We start from the raw sequence: 17138 nt of genomic DNA on the forward strand, positions 1-17138 counted from the left end.
ATCACATTGGGACTCGCATGAGTTTTGCATGTTATTCTTAGATTTGAATTTGCTTTTTCAGTAACTGGATTGACCCACGGTTATTACCAGATGAAAATAATGAATGATACTGCTGAGACTTCCAGTAACACTCACTTTCCCTCTCCCTTCACTAATACCAGCAGAGAATAAGCCTTCCAGATTGAACTTCTAACTGGAATTCATGATATGCTATGTCTCCTTGTTACATTTCTTTTTATAATTAGGTCCTTCTAGCTTTCAGTTTTTTCTTTTTAGAAAGTATTAACTTTAGGTTCTGAGTATTTACAGTTAGTTACAATGTTTGCTTTCTTTCCAGGGTTCAAGTCCTCTGCTAAATGAAGTTTCTTCCTCCCGTATTGGGACGGATTCCCAAACCTCTACACCAGTCAGCAAGCCATCATCCGCTTATCCCTCCACAACAATCGTCAATCCTACCATTGTGCTCTTGCAACACAATCGAGGTAAAGGAGCTTCAGGGAAAAGTTCACAAATCGAGGACTTCCCTGAGGTCCTGTTCCCCATTTTATCTACTCCCACAACCCACACAGTAGATCGCAACAGGCAAGCGGAGGCCTCTGACGGGTTGATGTCAGATGGAGTCCTTGAGTGGCAGAAATGGTTAAGCACTAGACTATGACCCAAAGGTTGGCAGTTCAAGTCTCCCCAGAGGCACTTTGGAAATCAGGCAAAGTGACCTGTGTCTGAAAGGTCATAGTTTTGAAAAGCTTGTGGAGTGCAGTTCTAGTCTGCACACATGGGGTCACCATGAGTTGGAATCCATCCATGCAACAGCAACTGAAAACAATAACAGTAACAGGTGTCAGTCAGGAAGCTGGTGTCAGTCAGGAAGCTGGTGTCATTTAGGTGTCTTCTTCAGATGGTAACACCAAAAAAAAAAAAAAGGAGAGAGGGAAAGGAAAAGTCTGTGCCTCTTAATTCCTTGCCGTGAGAATTCTAATCAGAGGCTTTACTTGGGAAATCTAGGTCTAGTAATGCCTTTTAAGTAGTGTGATAAATGTTTTTGTTCTTTGAAATAATACATTTTCCAGAAAACATCATAATCCCTTTAAGGACTAAAATTTATTTTGGATAGAAAATTTTCTAAAATATATAAAATATGTTTTTCTACCTCTGAAACAGAGGTTTTGAACTTTTTCCTTAGTGATTCACGACCTTCTGTATTGCCAATACTCATTGCCCTGGGCTGTCACTCAGTGGCGCCCACTGGGACAAGGTTTCTATTCCTACACTGTGTGACCCCAGACAGCTCTGCTTGAGTTTTGGTGTCTGTTTGCTCTAGTTTCTCTGACTTCTTCTGGTTGGTCTGTCCCATCTCTTGAGAAATGTTAGAACGAGACAGAGCAGAAGTGCTTCAAGGTATCGTATTAACCCTTCTGCTTTAAAGTTCCAGAGAGTGATACTAAATGCTGAGCTTTCCTTTTTGGAAGTCTACAGAGGAATAAACTTTCTCATCAAAACCTCATCTGCTGTGTGAGATGAAAAGATTGCAAGCTGCCTCCTAGTGTAGAAAAGGCCTTTCAGTTTGAATTTGAAGGAACGGTGAAGTTGCAGAGCTCAAAGCTCAGTACCAAAGCTTCCTCTGTTTGACTGCCTCCTTGCCTGCTTCATAGCTCTCCTCCTCCATGTCTCCCTCTGCATTAACTGGAGAAGCACAAGACTGGAGTCTATTTTTCATTGCCTTCTGTATTAGAATTTTCTGTTTCTGGCTTCTAACTTGAAGAGCAGATGAATGAAACATTTTTTTTTTTTCCTCGCTCAAAATCTCCCCACTCAAATCTTGGTTATTTTAGTGGCTTCATTTCTTTTCACTGTGCGTGGCCCCCATATTAAGTTTCACCCGTGGACCTGTGTTCTTCAGCAGACAAAAGGCTCTCAGCTCTCACACTAAACTCTGTGAGAGCCCATTCTCTTTCTAGCGCTCCCTGCCCCTTACTGGCAGGAGCATCTGTACTCAGAAAGTGTCCGTAATCCAGGACAAAGTGCAATTTTGGTTCTGTATGAACTTCTTTATGACTCATCGTTTTAAAAAAACTCAGTCAAACAGAAGCAAATTAGTTCCCAGAAGGAAGGGCAGTTTCTTTAAAAATGGGATTTATTCCCGAGGCAACGTGGTTCTTGAGAAATGCCAAGTCCAAAGTTAGCTGCATCCTCCAAGTTCTCCTGATGACACTTAGTGAGACAGCTTTGGGCATGGAAATGTCTGTAGTTCTTCTTTGTTTCTTCTTAGAGCAAAGGGGATCCTCTTTTTACCCAAGTACCCTTGGGCTCTTGCCTTTTTCTTTTGTCTGAGTTCTGTCTTTGGGTTTGAAAGGCAGAATTATGAAGTGAAATACACACCCTGCAGAAAAGGATACAAGAGGCAGTGTTAGATTTTTGGAATTAAATAATAACAACCAGCCGTTGTTGTCAAGTCTCTGGTGACCCAGCGTGTGGCAGAGTAGAACTGTGCTGCACAAGGTTTTCGACAGATGATCATTTGGAAGTAGGTCACCAGGCCTTTCTTCCAACTCTGGGTGGACTTGAACCTCTGACTTTGTGGTTAGCAGCTGAGCACATTATTTGTGAACCATGAATTGAAGCCAACTCATCAGCAACTAACAACAGTCCTGTAAAGAGCAAACCATATGCTCACTGAGGAGGTAGGGCAGGAAGAATCTAGGAACTGGAAGAGCCTCACCGCCCAGGCTTTGTAATACTAATCGTTTATGGGGTTTAGGTCAAGCGTTTTTTTGGCTTCACTTTGGAATGTACCCGAACTGGCAGCTCTGGTTTGCCTTGGGGAGAGTACCCATAAAGGCAATTTCTTAACTATTGCAAAGTCTCCTGAGGGAAGAATAACTTTATTCCACTTCTGGAATTCTAATTTAGTCATCCTAAAAGAGTTTCCCCACTGTTTTTCTCCTTGCTTAAACTGTCCCAGGGCACAACATGACAGTGTTCGTATCTGTCCAAGCCCAGCTTCCCCTATTCTAAACAGAGGAGCGTTGAGCTCTTGCCTGATGCTTCCAGTTGGGAAAAACACTGTCCCCTTTTTCCTAATTATTCCCACCACATGTGTTTGAGAGCAGATCACTTGTGACTGGTATGAGAAGGAAGATAGGAATAAAAATCCCAGGATTGGAAGAGCCCTGTGGGTCCCCTTGTTCAGGCTTTCTCAGTCTTTAGTGTGCATTGGCTACTGGGGGTCTTGTTAACTTACGGATTTGGATTCAGGAGGTCTGGGGTGGGCCCTGAGAGTCTGCATTTTCAGCAAGCATACGGGGCACACCATTGGTGCTGGGCCACGAGGCTCACTTGGGGAGCAAGCGTTCAGTGGGTCCCAGACTTGGATTTTGTGTACACAGTCCACAGGACAGTGTAGATACCACCCTAGGGTTGCTGACTTCTAACTTTGATAAAGAAAAACGGTTGCTACTATCTACTATCACAAGTCATCCTATTAAAGAAAGTCCATTTCACAACTCAGAAGTGGGAACAACATAGTCTTTTAAATGGAATAAATTTGCTTCTGCTGGCTGGGGAAGCCCTGCCACTGGCCTGCAGACTAGAGTTTGGGGACCACCAGTGTAGTTGTGTACCTTGACTGAACAGACAAGGAAACTGAGGCTCAGAAGTTAAGTGATTGCCCCCGTCGTCTGGCCTGTTGCTGCCAGAGCTAAGCCTTGAGCTCGAGCTGGATATCTCGTTGTCCAGTCATGTGCCCTACCCACATGCCAGGAGATGGACAGGTGCTGCTTTCACTGGCTCTGCGTGCCCATGGCCACTCTGTTTACTTCTTGTCCACACTGATTCTGGTGGAGGGTGGGGACCCGGCCAATGGAGACGTTCTGTAATGATGACAGAGCATCCATGGCAAGAACGCTGGCAAGCATTCTATTTTTATCTACGTGCCTGCTTTATTTAGCAGCTGTGGTAGGTAAAGGTCATTTGCTGTGCTTATCCCATAGCACCATAGCACGTACTCACAGGACTCTCCAGAGGAGACGCTGGCCTCCCCTCCACCGTGAGTGCCCAGGAGATTGAGAGAGCCACGGGAACATGTGATCAGAGTCCGTGAGCACTGGACTAGGAGCTGGAGGATCCAGGTTCTACACCCAGCTCTAGTTTTCAGTGTCAACTTGAGTCATTTATCCTCCTTTTCTGAGGTCTCTGAGCCAATGCTGCCTTTTTAAGATTTCCCCTATACCCTGGGATCACCTGGTTGATACAGTGATTAAAAGATGACCTTGAACAAGTTCCTTGACTTTTCTATGCCTCAGTTTCTTCATCTGTGCAATAGGGAGAATAATGTTATCTACACGGTAGGGTTGTCGTGAAGATTAAAAGCATTAATACATGTAAAAGCCCTTAAAACGAGGCCTGGCACTTAGCAAATCATCAAGTGATAGGCGCTGCTGTGGTTCTAATGACAATTGTGTTCCCTTAAAGGATACCAGGACTAAGCTAGTATAAGATCTTGCTCACTTGAAAGCAGGGAAATGGGGAGGGTTCTTGAGATGAAATGTACACAGCTAGAAACAATGCCAGTCCCTGGCACATATCTGGGGGGACCAGGCCCAGATAACAGAAGCCACATTAATGCCCCCGTAGTCAGCTGGGCCACACAGTATCTTGGCATCTAAGCCCAGAGGACAATGAGGATGCAGCATTTAGAATCCTAATGAGTTGTGCTGGAAGTTCTTGGTTTCACCATGTGATGTCTCAATCTCACTTATACTGTGTTTTCTTCTTTTATCACAGAACAGCAAAAACGACTCAGTAGCCTTTCAGGTAGGTGAGAAATATTTGTCAACCTGTTAACCTGTTTCTGTGAAAGCGTTCCTCTAGCCGCCACCAAGTGCTTAATCAGCAGGGTCTCAGGAACTCCTTGGATGTGTTGGGAACTGGGCATATTGTCACACTATAGCAATGGTAGAAATAGGCATACGTTCTGCCTCCCTGGAGCCTGGAGCCTGGTGGGGACAGACAAGTTAAGTGCACCAAGCTAGGAACTGCATCCCTTGGAACTGTGATAAGTGCCTGGGTGGATCAAATAGGATACTGTGAATAAAACCAAAAGGGTTACGTTTTCAATGGAGTGTTCATGGCAGGCCTTTCTGAGGAGATCACCTTTCTGTTCCTTCTAGCTCTCTCCTAGGACCCGATAAGTTGGGGCTTGGGAAGCGTGGGCAGGTTCTTCCCATTTCAGGTGGCAAGCCCAGAAGCCAGTAGATGGCCCCAAGGAATGAGCCCAGGTAGAGTCTCGGGACCAGCAGTGCCTGGGATGAGGTGTTAGAGCTCTGCTTCTTGAACGTAAGCAGACAGAAGTATCTCCTGGAGAGCTTGTCAAGACTTGGATTCTAGGTCACGCTCCAGAGGTTCAGATTTAATAGGCATGGGCGAGAGTGTGCATTCCTAACCAGGGGGTGTTGCCCTCTGTGCCAAGCACACTTTGAGGAGCAGGTGGTTCATCAAGAGCCAAAACTGGTGGGGAGTGACTGCAAATAGAACCACATACCAAGAATCACTCCCTGATAAAGTGTGCATGAAGGGACAGTGTCAGCATGGGGAGTGAACAGACATGCAGGCTGAAGTCAGAGCCATACCGACAGTGGGAACACTGAGCCTTTTCCTGACAGCTCTCTGTAGCCATTCTCCTTTGAGTCCTGCTTCTGCCACTTACTCATGTGCAGCCTCGGGCAGATCATCTCCTGTCCCAGGGCTTCATTTTCCTCGTCTGTAAAATGGGGAAAGTGGTAGTGCCTATCTCATAGGTTGTTGTGAAGATCAGATGAGAATTTGCTGAGAAACAGCTTAGCGATGGGCTTTTGGCAGTCACTAGCTACTTGATTAAGGTGCTATTTGATGGTGTAGTGGGCAAGACATTTGGCTGCTAACCAGAAGGTCAGTGGTTCAAACCCACCAGCTGCTCGATAGGAGGAAGATGAGGCAGTCTGCTTTCTTAAAGATTTACAGCCTTGGAAACTCAGTGGGGGTCACTGTGAGTCAAAATTGACTCAATGGCAGTGGGTTATGGGAGCTCTGGAGGTACAGTGCCTAAGGCATTTGACTGCCCACCAGAAGGTTGGTGGTTCAAACCCACCAGCTGCTCCGCAGAAGGGAGATGGGGCAATCTTCTTCCGTAAAGACTTACTGCCTCAGAAACCCAGTGGGGGTTGCTATGAGTCAGAATCAACTCGATGGCAGTGAGTGTATATATGTATATATGTGTGTGTGTAATTGCTTGGTAGGTGTGAGGTGAGTGCCTCAATCGATCTGCTCCCCGTGATTTTGAGTGCCTGCTGGTATCAGAACTGAGCCTAGAGGGGCTCCGTCAGGGAACTCTGCTACCTTCAAGCCACTTTGGTGGTTTGTAACTTTCTTTGGTCATGGACTCCTTTGGAGAATCTAATGAGATCAGTATTCTCCAGAAGAAGCCACACCTGTGCAAATGTGTGCATGGTACTTCATGGGTTTGCTGAGCCTGTGAACTCCAGGGTTAAGAGCCCCTGAGCTCATGGGTAATAAAAGCCCCATTTTCTGAGCAGTTGTATGATTTCTGTGTTACTTCATCCACTGCTGTCCCCATGATCTGTGAAGAGCCTGGATAGGGTGGGCATGGGGTTCTCACACCCTCTCAGCTTTATCAAGACTTGGCCACAGGACTAGGGCAGGCTGTGTTTCAACTCAAGGTGCCCTTTGCTGTCCCCTCCTTGATCTGCCAGACTCCATCCAGCCCACTTCATCCCTTGGCCTGAGCCCAGGTTGCTGAGTACAGAGTGGCACTGAACAGAGGGCTCCTGTATATTCCCTCTCACCACCTTTGGGAGTTTGAAAGGAGCATTGCAAAGGATGAAGAAAGGATTCAGTCATGAGTTGGATGGATCCAACCATCTAACCATGAGTTAGGAGACCCAGAGTTTGGTCCTAGCTCTATCCTCTTCTGGCTGTTTGTGCCTGGGTAAAGTGTCTTCACCTCTCTAAGCTAGAATTTCTTTATGAGGGGAAATGGGGATAATAATCCTTGCCCCTGCCTCCAAGAGGTGTTGTAAGGGCCATCTGTGATGCGAGCAGGAGTGGGGATGCTTTGCGAACGGTAAAGTGCTGTGTAAATGTGAGGACCTCTCCATATTGGCAGGCTGAAGGTAGTTCTCAGCTCTAAAATAAGCCTAATGCAAGCTTCCTCCTTGGGTTGTGGGGTAGATCCAGTAGTGATGTTTGAGAGAGTGGGACACAAAGTAGATGCTCACTAAATGTTAAAAAGTGCCATTATGTTCTGTAGCTTATGAAGGAGAGGGCTGGTACTCACCACCTCTGTGCCTTGGAGTGAGGCTTTGCCCATCACCCCTGTGAGGATGGGATTCAGAGGGGCCACCAGGCAATCCTTCTTTTAACAAGAGTCTATGGAGCCAGCAGGCCTTGACACTCAGGGAGAGTTATCTGGGAATGAGGCCTGCATGGTGTTTGGCCTCATGAAGCTCACAGTCTTCTTGGATACACAGACAAGAAAACAAGATAGGAGCCAGGACAGGGGGGCATAGGGTGGAGAGGGGCTATGCCTCCCTTCTGCAAGGGAAATGGAAGCCTGGTTGTGATCCTTTATCCCAAAGCGTTGGGGGTAAAGAAAAAGGAGGCTTTCCTGTGGTTTTTCTCTTGCTTCCTCTAGTGCCCACTCCTCCTCCACTTCAATTTCTGGTTTGTTTGTGTGTTTTCACTTGTGGAAGCACTCACTTCCTGGAGTTCTCTACTTGCCTGGTTCATCTCCTGTCCCTTGGATGACTCCTGAATTGCTGGGGAGATTCGGTTTTGCTTCTTCGCCTGTAAGTGGGGCCATCCCTCGGCATGAGGTCAGCCCTTGACTCTGTTCTCACGTCTGTCCTACATTGGTCCCTTCCATGCCCTTGACTTCAGCCATCACTTGTGCTGCCTCCAAAACCTGTCCTGCTGGGGTCTCTCACCCAAGCTCCACCTCCCATATTTCTTCTAGAGATCTCTGGGACAGTTCCTCTTTAATATTGTACTGTCATCCTGAAGTTACCATGGTCCAGAAGGAAGCAGCCCTCTCTGCCTCCCTTCTCCGACTCTTTCCCAATTGCCTGGCTCGGATCAGGCCAGGCTTCCAGGCTAGAAATCTTGGTGTCATCTTTGAGGGAGGCAAGACAGTGTATGGTGCTGGGAGGGCCCCTTTCATGTGGTCCTGTCTGCTGTAGTCTTGTAGATCGGTGCTGCTGTCATTGTGATGTGCCTAGGAACGACCTGTTGTTGTTAGTTGCTGTCAAGTCATTTCTGACTCATAGCAACCCTGTGCACAGCGGAGCGAGGTACCTAACAAGGAACAACCTGAAGATCTTGTTAAAATGCCAATTCTGACTCAGTAGGCCTGGGTGGGGCCCTTGGTTCTATGTTCTCAAGTGCTACTGGTTCTGGGACTACACTGCACCTAGGAACGCTATAGAGTAAGCTTGCCATGACCTTAACAGCTCAGTTCTTCAAGAAGAGTGACCTTCCTTTGTGCTAAATTCAAAGCTATGTCTTTATCACACTCTTCCTTTGCAAGTTCTGCTTGGTGAATTACTTTAAGACTTAATACTCAAACCATGTCTCCCCACATTTGATTATTGAAGACTGTAAGAGCAAGCCCCCACTGAGCAGATTTACATGAATTTTCACATCTTCAGGTTCCCAGGTTCCTGGGATGCCTTGGCCTTGAGGTCAGAAGTCAGACTTTTTTTTTTTAAGGGGCCAAATTATAAATATTTGAGGCTTTGCCAGCCCTATGGCTACAGTTTCTGTCACAACTATTCAGCTCTATCATTGTAGTTAAAAGCACCCCTAAACAATACAGGGAGCTATGGTGGCATAGTGCCTAAGGCATTTGACTGCTAACCAGAAGGCTGGTGGTTTAAACCCACCAGCAACTCCTTGGAGAGAAGACTGGGCAATCTACTTCCATAGAGATACTGCCTCAGAAACCCAAGGAGGGGTCTCTGTGAGTTGAGTTGACTCGAATGAATGGGTGTAGCTGTTTTCCCCAAGAAAACTTTATTTACAAAAATAAGCGCTGGCCCTGGGAATATAGTTTCTGACCCCTACTCTAGGTGAAGGAGCTCTGGTAGCATAGTGGCTAAAGCACTTGACTGCTAACCAGAAGGCTGGCGGTTCAAACCCACCAGCCACTCCTCGGAAGAAAGGTTGGGCAATCCTACTTCCGTAGTGATACTGCCTCGGAAACCCAAGGAGGGGTCGCTATGAGTCGGGGCTGACTCGACGGCACATAACAACAACAACAACTCTAGGTCAAAGGCGCTCTGGTGGTGTTGTGGTTAAAGTATTCAGCTGTTAACTGAAAGGTTGGCAGTTCAGATCCACCAGTGGCTCCACAGGGGGCAGAAATCTGCTTCTATAAAGATTTCTGCCTTAGAAAGCCTACGGGTCAGTTCTGTTCTCACCTATAGGGTCTCTATGAGTCAGAATCCACTTGATGGCAGAAGTTTTGGTTTGGACTCTTGGTGAAAGCAGTTCCAACTGAGAACTGGCAAAAGTGTTTTTCCCAGCTTGGGAGTTCTTTTGCTTGGAAAGTCCCAGAAGAACTTCAGCTAATGGTTGTCTTCATTTCCAGATTCTGTCCCGGAAAGAAGAGTGGAAGAGCAGAACTTGGTACCAACCCAGGAAAAACCCACCTCACCAGGCAGGGCTACTGAGAGAAAAGCAAAGGATGGTAGGCGGGTGGTGAAGAGTGCTCAGGACCTGAGCGATGCATCCATGGATGAAGTGGGCATCCCACTCCGGGTACGAATCCAGACCTAGACGTCCTCCTTAGGCGGCGTCCTAAACAAGCCAGTACAAGTGTACTCCTGAGTAAACAGGAGCCCTGTCTGCCCCATGGGAAGGGCCCTCGCTACATCCACTCTCCGAGCCCATTGGCTGCTTCAGGGCCTCATGACCTCACACTGGTCCTGGGCTCTGTCAAGAATGGGCTGGGTGTTAACGTTTCATGAGTAGGGGTTTTGTGGCTAAATGAATTTGGGGAAAGCTGGATGGAACAAAGTCAGAGGTTTCTCTGTAGCAGAACTGAGAGGCTTTAAGGTGTGAGTGTTCAGAGGAGGGGAGCTGTTTCCCAGTCTTCCTTTCTTATGCTGTGGAGGACATGTGGAAATTTTTGGTTCGAGGAGCCCTGTGGGACGCTCGTTAAGCACTTGACTGCTAACTGAAAGGTTGGCGGTTCGAACCCACCAACCACTCTGTGGAAGAAAGATCAGGCAGTCTGCTTCCTTAAAGATTTATAGCCTTGGAAACCCTGTGGGGCAGTTCTGCTCCGTCCTATAGGGTTGCTATGAGTTGGAACTGACTCGATGGCTGTGGGTTTTTGGGTTCCATGTGTCCATTGGCTGCAATATATTCCTATGTGATTTCCATTTAGGCAAGTGGACTGTCATTTGTGTCTCTTTCAGGGAGGCACATTACCCAATAGAAACAGTGAGCTAGGCCTCAAAAGAGCTGTTCTCTGGTCCTAGGTGATAATACAGAAAACGAATTATTACAGATAATAGTAACAGCCCTTCTGTGCTCAGCACGTGATTTCATTTCAGCATCACTCCCGTGGCTGGCATCATTCCCATCTAATAGATGAGGAAACAGACATGCATAGGGATTATTTTCCTTGCTCAAGATGCCACAGCTTATAGTCCAGACCCTAACATTGTGTCAGGTAACCCCCCACACTCACCTTTTCAACCAGCTCTGTGACCTTGGGCAACTAACTCACTTTGGCTTTCTAGATCTCATTTCCTCATCTGTAAAGTGGGAGTGAAATACCTATCTAACCACCTGTCTCCTTCCCTGTTTTATTTTTATCTTAAAAAAAAAAAAAAAAGCTTTGTGGTGAGGATGAATATCGCCTGATGTTGGATGCTATAACGGGTTATGTTTTAATGTATGTGTTCTAAATCTGAGCCCATGCAAGGTGACTTAGATGCACTTCTGCAGAATAACCTGGAAGGTGACAGAGACCTGGCCTAATAAGCAAACTCTTTGCCTCTTTACTTCCGTCTAGTATAGTGTACAGGGAGAGAGATTCTAAAAAGGAAAAATATTTACTCTCTAGCCTTTTAAAAAAATTACATAGGAATGGACACATTTCAAGTGGATCCTTGTCCACTTTCTTCAAAATCTATGTCTTTTTTGACCAAATATTCTGCAGATTCAATTGTGAATTTCTTGGTCTGTCTGCTCTTTCTAGAAGGCTTTGCATTTTTTTTAAGATTTAAATATAGTGTATCACAAAGATGCATAGAATTCTGAAGCTGAGTTTTGACTTTAAATGTTGCTACTTTCCTGTTTGATTTTAAGCTTGTTTTAAAACTTGCCAAGATTTCCATTTTATTTTTTGCCTTTTTTGTTTTGTTTTGTTTTAATCCAGAACACCGAAAGATCAAAAGACTGGTACAAGACTATGTTTAAACAGATCCACAAACTAAATAGAGGTACTGGTTTTGTTTTTAGACACTGTATTCTGTGTTATGCTAATGTATGTTGACTATTATGTGTTGGGGTGAGGGCTTAAATGCACTTAGCTTGATGCTAGGACAGGCCCTGTGGCTGGACCACATTAGGCCCTGGCCTGCCTGTGCCCAGACCTTATTAGGCCCAAGCCTGCCTGAACCCAGCCTGCACCCTCAAAGTGAAGGAGGGAAGTGGCATTCGTACACCTGCCTCCAGTTTGGGTTTGAGGACAGCCCTTAAGTCCTCCCTCCCAGATGCTGTGGCATACATCTGCTTGTGCTCAAGCATCTACCTGCCTGGGGGTGTCAGCGGCTCCAACTCCTACCTGCTTCCAGCCTAAGGTGCACCTCCGTATTTCAGCCCACGACTGCCTTGGGAGCAGAGCGAATTGAGATAGCACTGAACTGGCTGTTAAGAACACTGAATTCTCATGTGCATTCAGTCCCCCAAACACTCCTGTGTCCTTGGGTCAGTTGTGTTCCTCTCTGCTTATCCTACTTCCCTTTCTGTGAGGCATGTTGCAGGGTCCAGAGGAGAGCAAATCATGCCAGTTCAAAGCCCTGGCCCTGCTTTCTGAGAGAGAATGCAAGGTGCACTGTAAGGCAGCCTGAATGTGAAAAGTGATCTTCTCCAGCTGGGACCCGGCTCTCGGCAGGTAGCCCTGAGTGTCAGGGCTCAAGCTGGGGGTGCTTCCAAATCAGGGGCCCACTGGGCTGTCAACAGGTGGCCTAGCATGGTGGCAGAGCCCCAGGCCAGTGCTTGGGCAGATCCAGGGCCCCCAACTCTCATCACCTCTGTGCTGCCAGTCTGCTGATAGGCAGGGATGTAGCTGCATGGTGGGAGGGGTACCACTCCTCCCACAGGCAGAGCATCCTGGCCTTCCCCGTGGCCAAATCCAGTCTGGCCGCCTGGCACGGATGACACATGAAGGCAAAACCGAAGCATTCTGATCAGTGTTCCTCCTAAGCTTCAAATACCCAATTTCCCTGATTAGCTATGGATGCCAACTAACATCACTGCTAATGAGCTCCTGCACTGTTCAAAATGAACCTGGATACCCCTCTCTAAACCTGCTAAATACTGAGACGTTTCATATTGAGCATCTCGGAGTCAAGAGTAATACCCTGTGGTTGGGAGGATGAGCTCAGCCATGATGATGATGATGCTAACAGCTGGGTCTATATGATCCACTGGGGTCAGCTCCACTGGTCAGGTCCTTGAGCTGCTGTTTCCTGGGGACAATCTGTGTCTCTCTCACCTTCACACCCAGCTTCGTCACATGTGCTGAGACACAGGTGCGTACATGCAAAACCTCTCATTCTGCCTGCAGACAACATTGGTCCTCTTATAGATTACACCTATTAACTCAACCCAAATTGCAGGTTCTAAACTACCTGCCCTACACAGAGGCAACATTATTTGAAAAATTAATAATCCATTTGTTTGCCTTGACTCTAGTGTCCACAACACAAGCTTTGATTAAAAAAAAAACAAAAACACTTTCATGATAGTGTTTTTCATTATATACATTTACTATCATACTTATAAGGAGTTCTGGTAGTGTAGTGCCTAAGGCACTTGACTGCTAACCAGAAGGCTGGTGGTTCAAACCCACCAGCCACTCCTCCGAAGGAAGGTTGGGCAATCCACTTCCGTAGTGATACTGCCTCAGAAACCCAATCGACAGCACATAACAACAACAACAACATACTTACTATTCCTTGTCTATAAAACGATTTGCTAAATAATGCTTCTTGCCCATGGAGCCTGTGTACATGTAATTCTTTGTCCAAGAAAGAAAAATGATATTGTCTCTTTAGATGTGTCTCAGTAATTCAGGCAAAAGGACTGGATTTTTCAAAGCAGTTTGACTTTTCTGGTATCACTAGTGAAGCGTAGTATGTTCCAGAATTCAGGGAGCCTGCGTCGTGTGTGGATTCCTGTTGGTTCATTCTCTCCATTTGTATCTTCCTCTATTCTCTCTCCCAAACCTGCTCCTCTGCCCAGACACTCCTGAAGAAAACCCTTATTTCCCTACGTACAAATTCCCAGAACTTCCTGAAATCCAGCAAAATTCTGAAGGTACCATAAACATAGACAGTATATCTGTTGTCCTAGCCTTAAATTCATTCCTATAGTTCTATCATAGGAATAAGATTTGGCTTTTAGATGTTATTTTTATAGTGGGTTTATTTTTATTATTATTATTGGTAAAAATTTTATTTCACTCATTTGCATGATATGCTATATTAAAAGAACTAAATCCTTTCTAATTCATTAACCTATATTTAAGTGTGATCCTGTGTGCTTTAATAACACTAAAATAGGTAATCAGTCATTCGAAAGAGTCGTTTGGGGATTTGTCAGTTCCTCCACTTCAAGGTGGATAAGTTTCAAAATCCACTGCTTTTCTCTGCTACAGAGGACAGGCCTTACACTCCTACCTACCAGTTTCCTGCATCTACTCCTAGTCCTAAATCTGAAGGTAATTAAAGGAAAATTGTGTGCCTCTCTTTGTACTGGTGTTATTTTCTTTTTCACCTTGGGGTCTTCCCTGGTTGCTAAGAGCTGTCTCCCAATCATTTGCACCCCTCTAACCTTGTGTTCTGTGGTGTTGTCTCTCTCCTCGCTGACTGTATTAGCAGACTCTCTCCAGACGGTGTTTTTTTCCTATTCCCTTAAGGTTCACATGATTAATGGGGTAGCCAGTTTTCCACATTACAGACTCTGGGAAAAGCTGTCCCTTCCCAACTTCCCAGGGTTTTGTATTTTGGGAGGTGACATGGTGCTAGTGGCTGGGCTAGTGGCAGGGAAGCTGAGCCATTATGACTGATGGGCAGAAGGAGGTAACTGCCAGCTTTCAACAACAGAGAAATCACCAGGTCCCTCTCTGTGCAGCTGACCTGTCCCTGGGTCCCTCTTGGCATGGGCCCTCAAAGTATGTCTCCTTGGTAGAGAATTCCTGAAGTGGTATCCAGGTATAAATTTAGTAATGGAAAGAGATTCTATCTCTTGAAAATAAAGGTTTTAGCCAAGCTTGAAACATTTCACAAAAGAGCTGGATAAGAATTTGGACCTGCTGGGAGGGCAACCACACTTGGATTTAAGAGACATTCTTTTCTGGGGCTAAAAGTCTTGAGTTTAAAAGAGTTATTCAACCTAGTGTCAAAGAAAGTCCTAAAAGATGAGTGAAGGGCAACATCCTGAGAATTATCTTAATTTTAGGGATTGTCTGATCTTTGGATGAGTGGCCCAGAAAGGGGTGGATGGCATCTGCAGGGAGAAGTTTTGTTAAATGTTGCTCTAGAATGAGGTGTTGCGTGCCATGAACTTCAGTCATTTCGTTCAGGCATATGGCATGCTTGCTGTGCACTGTGCTGTCCTTGGCACTGAGGATGCTGCCATGAATAAGACATGGCCCCTGTCCTCAAAGAGTTCACATCCAGCAAGGGATTAGACAAGGCGATCTTGAAAAATTATCTCCAGTGTGATAGCAGTTGCAGGAGCATGTATCCAAGGCCACAGAAAGCCTTGCTGGCACAGTAGGTGGTCAGTAAACACCTGGAGAAGGTTGGTTGGTGACGGGTTTAGACCAGGAACTCAGAGTTCTTTTCCAGGGATGAAGCCCGGCCCTGCCCCTTTGTTGATTCTCTGCTCTAATCAACTCAGCAAACCATTGCACAGCCCTTCTCACTGTTGGTCAAGTCATCCATTCCATCATTCACCAAACTCTTACTCATATTTAACATATCCAAGGGTAATGTCCTGGATCTTTTAGATACAGTTTTAGTTAAAATATCATATTCCAATGTTGGTCTCCCCAAACTAAACAAGATTTAGTTTTACCTAAGAAATAGTCAAGTGTTGTGTGCTAGACCAGTAGTTTCCAGCTATTTCATGCCAAGGCATATTTTGAAAGAAAAGTCTACCAAACAAGCCCAGACTTCAGAAATGGGCAAGCTGATCATTTAATATTGATCGATTAACCTCTTCACTGTCAACCAGGGCTTCTGTTTGGTGTGAGACGGCGTAGTCTTTCTGTCTTGGGTGCTGATTCTCACCCAGAGCAGGAAGGAAGGAACAACTGGCTCAGTTGAATACGATCAGAAATTTTTCTAGGATAATTTTCCCTGAATGTGATTTTTGAGTTGTGCTTTATTTGGACTTGAGAACCAAACCACTCCTAAGCTAGGGCTCCCTTCTAGAGGAGATAATAGGCATTGAGTCACCTTTGATCACAGTGGGCCTGAAGGCATGGCATCCCATAGTCATGGGCAGGGGAAGGCCCATCTGGAAAGGTCTTGTGGGGAACAGTTATCCCACCTGCCTGGAAGATTGCCTGCCCTGGGCCTGTCACAGGCAGCGGCTTTCTCAGGCACCTTGGCTGTTGGTCTGAAGCCAGGGTTTCAGAGTGTCCTCCCCACCCCCCAGAGCTTCCGTGTCACCAGCCACCACATCTGGCAGCCCTGGCTAACAATAACATCTGCTTGCTGGTCGACATCAAGTGAGGCACCATAGGGAGGTGGGATTATTTTGCTTGGAGACATAAACTGCAAAGAATTGCACGATACCATTATGTATAATTTAGATGCCAATCTTACCATTTTTTGTTTTCAAAGTCCAAAGAGGAAGAAATAGTCTTAAATGAGGAAGGAAAAAAAAATTAGGTTGGACATAAAAAATTCATAATAACAGAGGTGATGAGGCTTCAACACAAGTTTCTAAGATCCATTCACTCCTGGGGATCTTTTAAGAGTCCATCTGCTCTCAGCCCTGCCTCGTTGACAGATCCAGACTCACATCACTGATTTATTTATTGAGATGAAGACATTTTACAAATGAAATGTTGGAGCTAGATAATTTTAAAGAATTGGCTACTTCTTAGTTTTTAAGTTTTAAGAATTCTCTGGCTTTGTGGTTTTGTGATGTATGGTTTTGATGTCTGTGAGCACCAACGGCCCTCACAGCCCTGTCCTTGGTGCTGCTCCATCCCTGCTCCTGGGGCCCGGGGGTCTATCCACAGCCCTCTTAATGTTTGAAAGCTTTATACCTTTCAAAGAAATTCATTGAGACAGCTTAGCACCAAATGGAAGCTCTACCTACAGATTTTAATGAGCGTTGAAAAAATAGCTGTGCTGAGAAGTATGAGCATAGGAGCCATTGTTACAGAGTCTGTGCCCTGGGGTTGATATGGTTGTGGCTGGTGTTTGTTTAATTCAGAATTCAGAACAAGAATGATTTGTAAGAAACAAATCAGGAGCCTAAGAACAGCTGCTTCTAAGTCTCACTATTTCTACAGTACCTGAGAGGCATCTCTAACTATCTCAAAGCTCATTCCCTTAAATAGTAAAGGACAATGTTAAGGCTTATGCTGGCTTAGCAACCTTCCCTCCTCTTCCCAGCAACTCTGAAAAGTGAATTAGAAAAGAAACGGAATGATCATGTCTGAATCAGAGAAGTTTAAAATGTGTTGTTATTGTGGTTGTTTAAAAGAAAACAAAAACCATAGATTCCCACATAACTTCTCATCATTTTACAGTTTTTGAGATTGCTCTGTGTGCAACGGGAAATGTGTAACATAATTATATTTCACGTCATGAGGCACTTGGGAGGCG

The 17138-nt window shown here is 45.6% G+C and overlaps 1 protein-coding gene across 1 annotated transcript in view; it reads left to right on the plus strand.

Moving 5' to 3' along the window:
* SORBS1 (sorbin and SH3 domain containing 1) overlaps nt 1-17138 on the plus strand; it is a 122154-nt gene that overhangs the window by 26640 nt on the left and 78376 nt on the right. The window contains exons 7-10 of the mRNA XM_042780825.1: nt 338-482; nt 4783-4812; nt 9641-9810; nt 11441-11504. Coding sequence (XP_042636759.1) covers nt 338-482; nt 4783-4812; nt 9641-9810; nt 11441-11504 — 409 coding nt within the window. The remainder of the gene's footprint in view (nt 1-337; nt 483-4782; nt 4813-9640; nt 9811-11440; nt 11505-17138) is intronic.

Source organism: Orycteropus afer, unplaced genomic scaffold (genome assembly GCF_000298275.1).
Source record: "Orycteropus afer afer isolate SDZICR_OR568_19922 unplaced genomic scaffold, OryAfe1.0 scaffold00064, whole genome shotgun sequence".
Taxonomy (NCBI): domain Eukaryota; kingdom Metazoa; phylum Chordata; class Mammalia; order Tubulidentata; family Orycteropodidae; genus Orycteropus; species Orycteropus afer.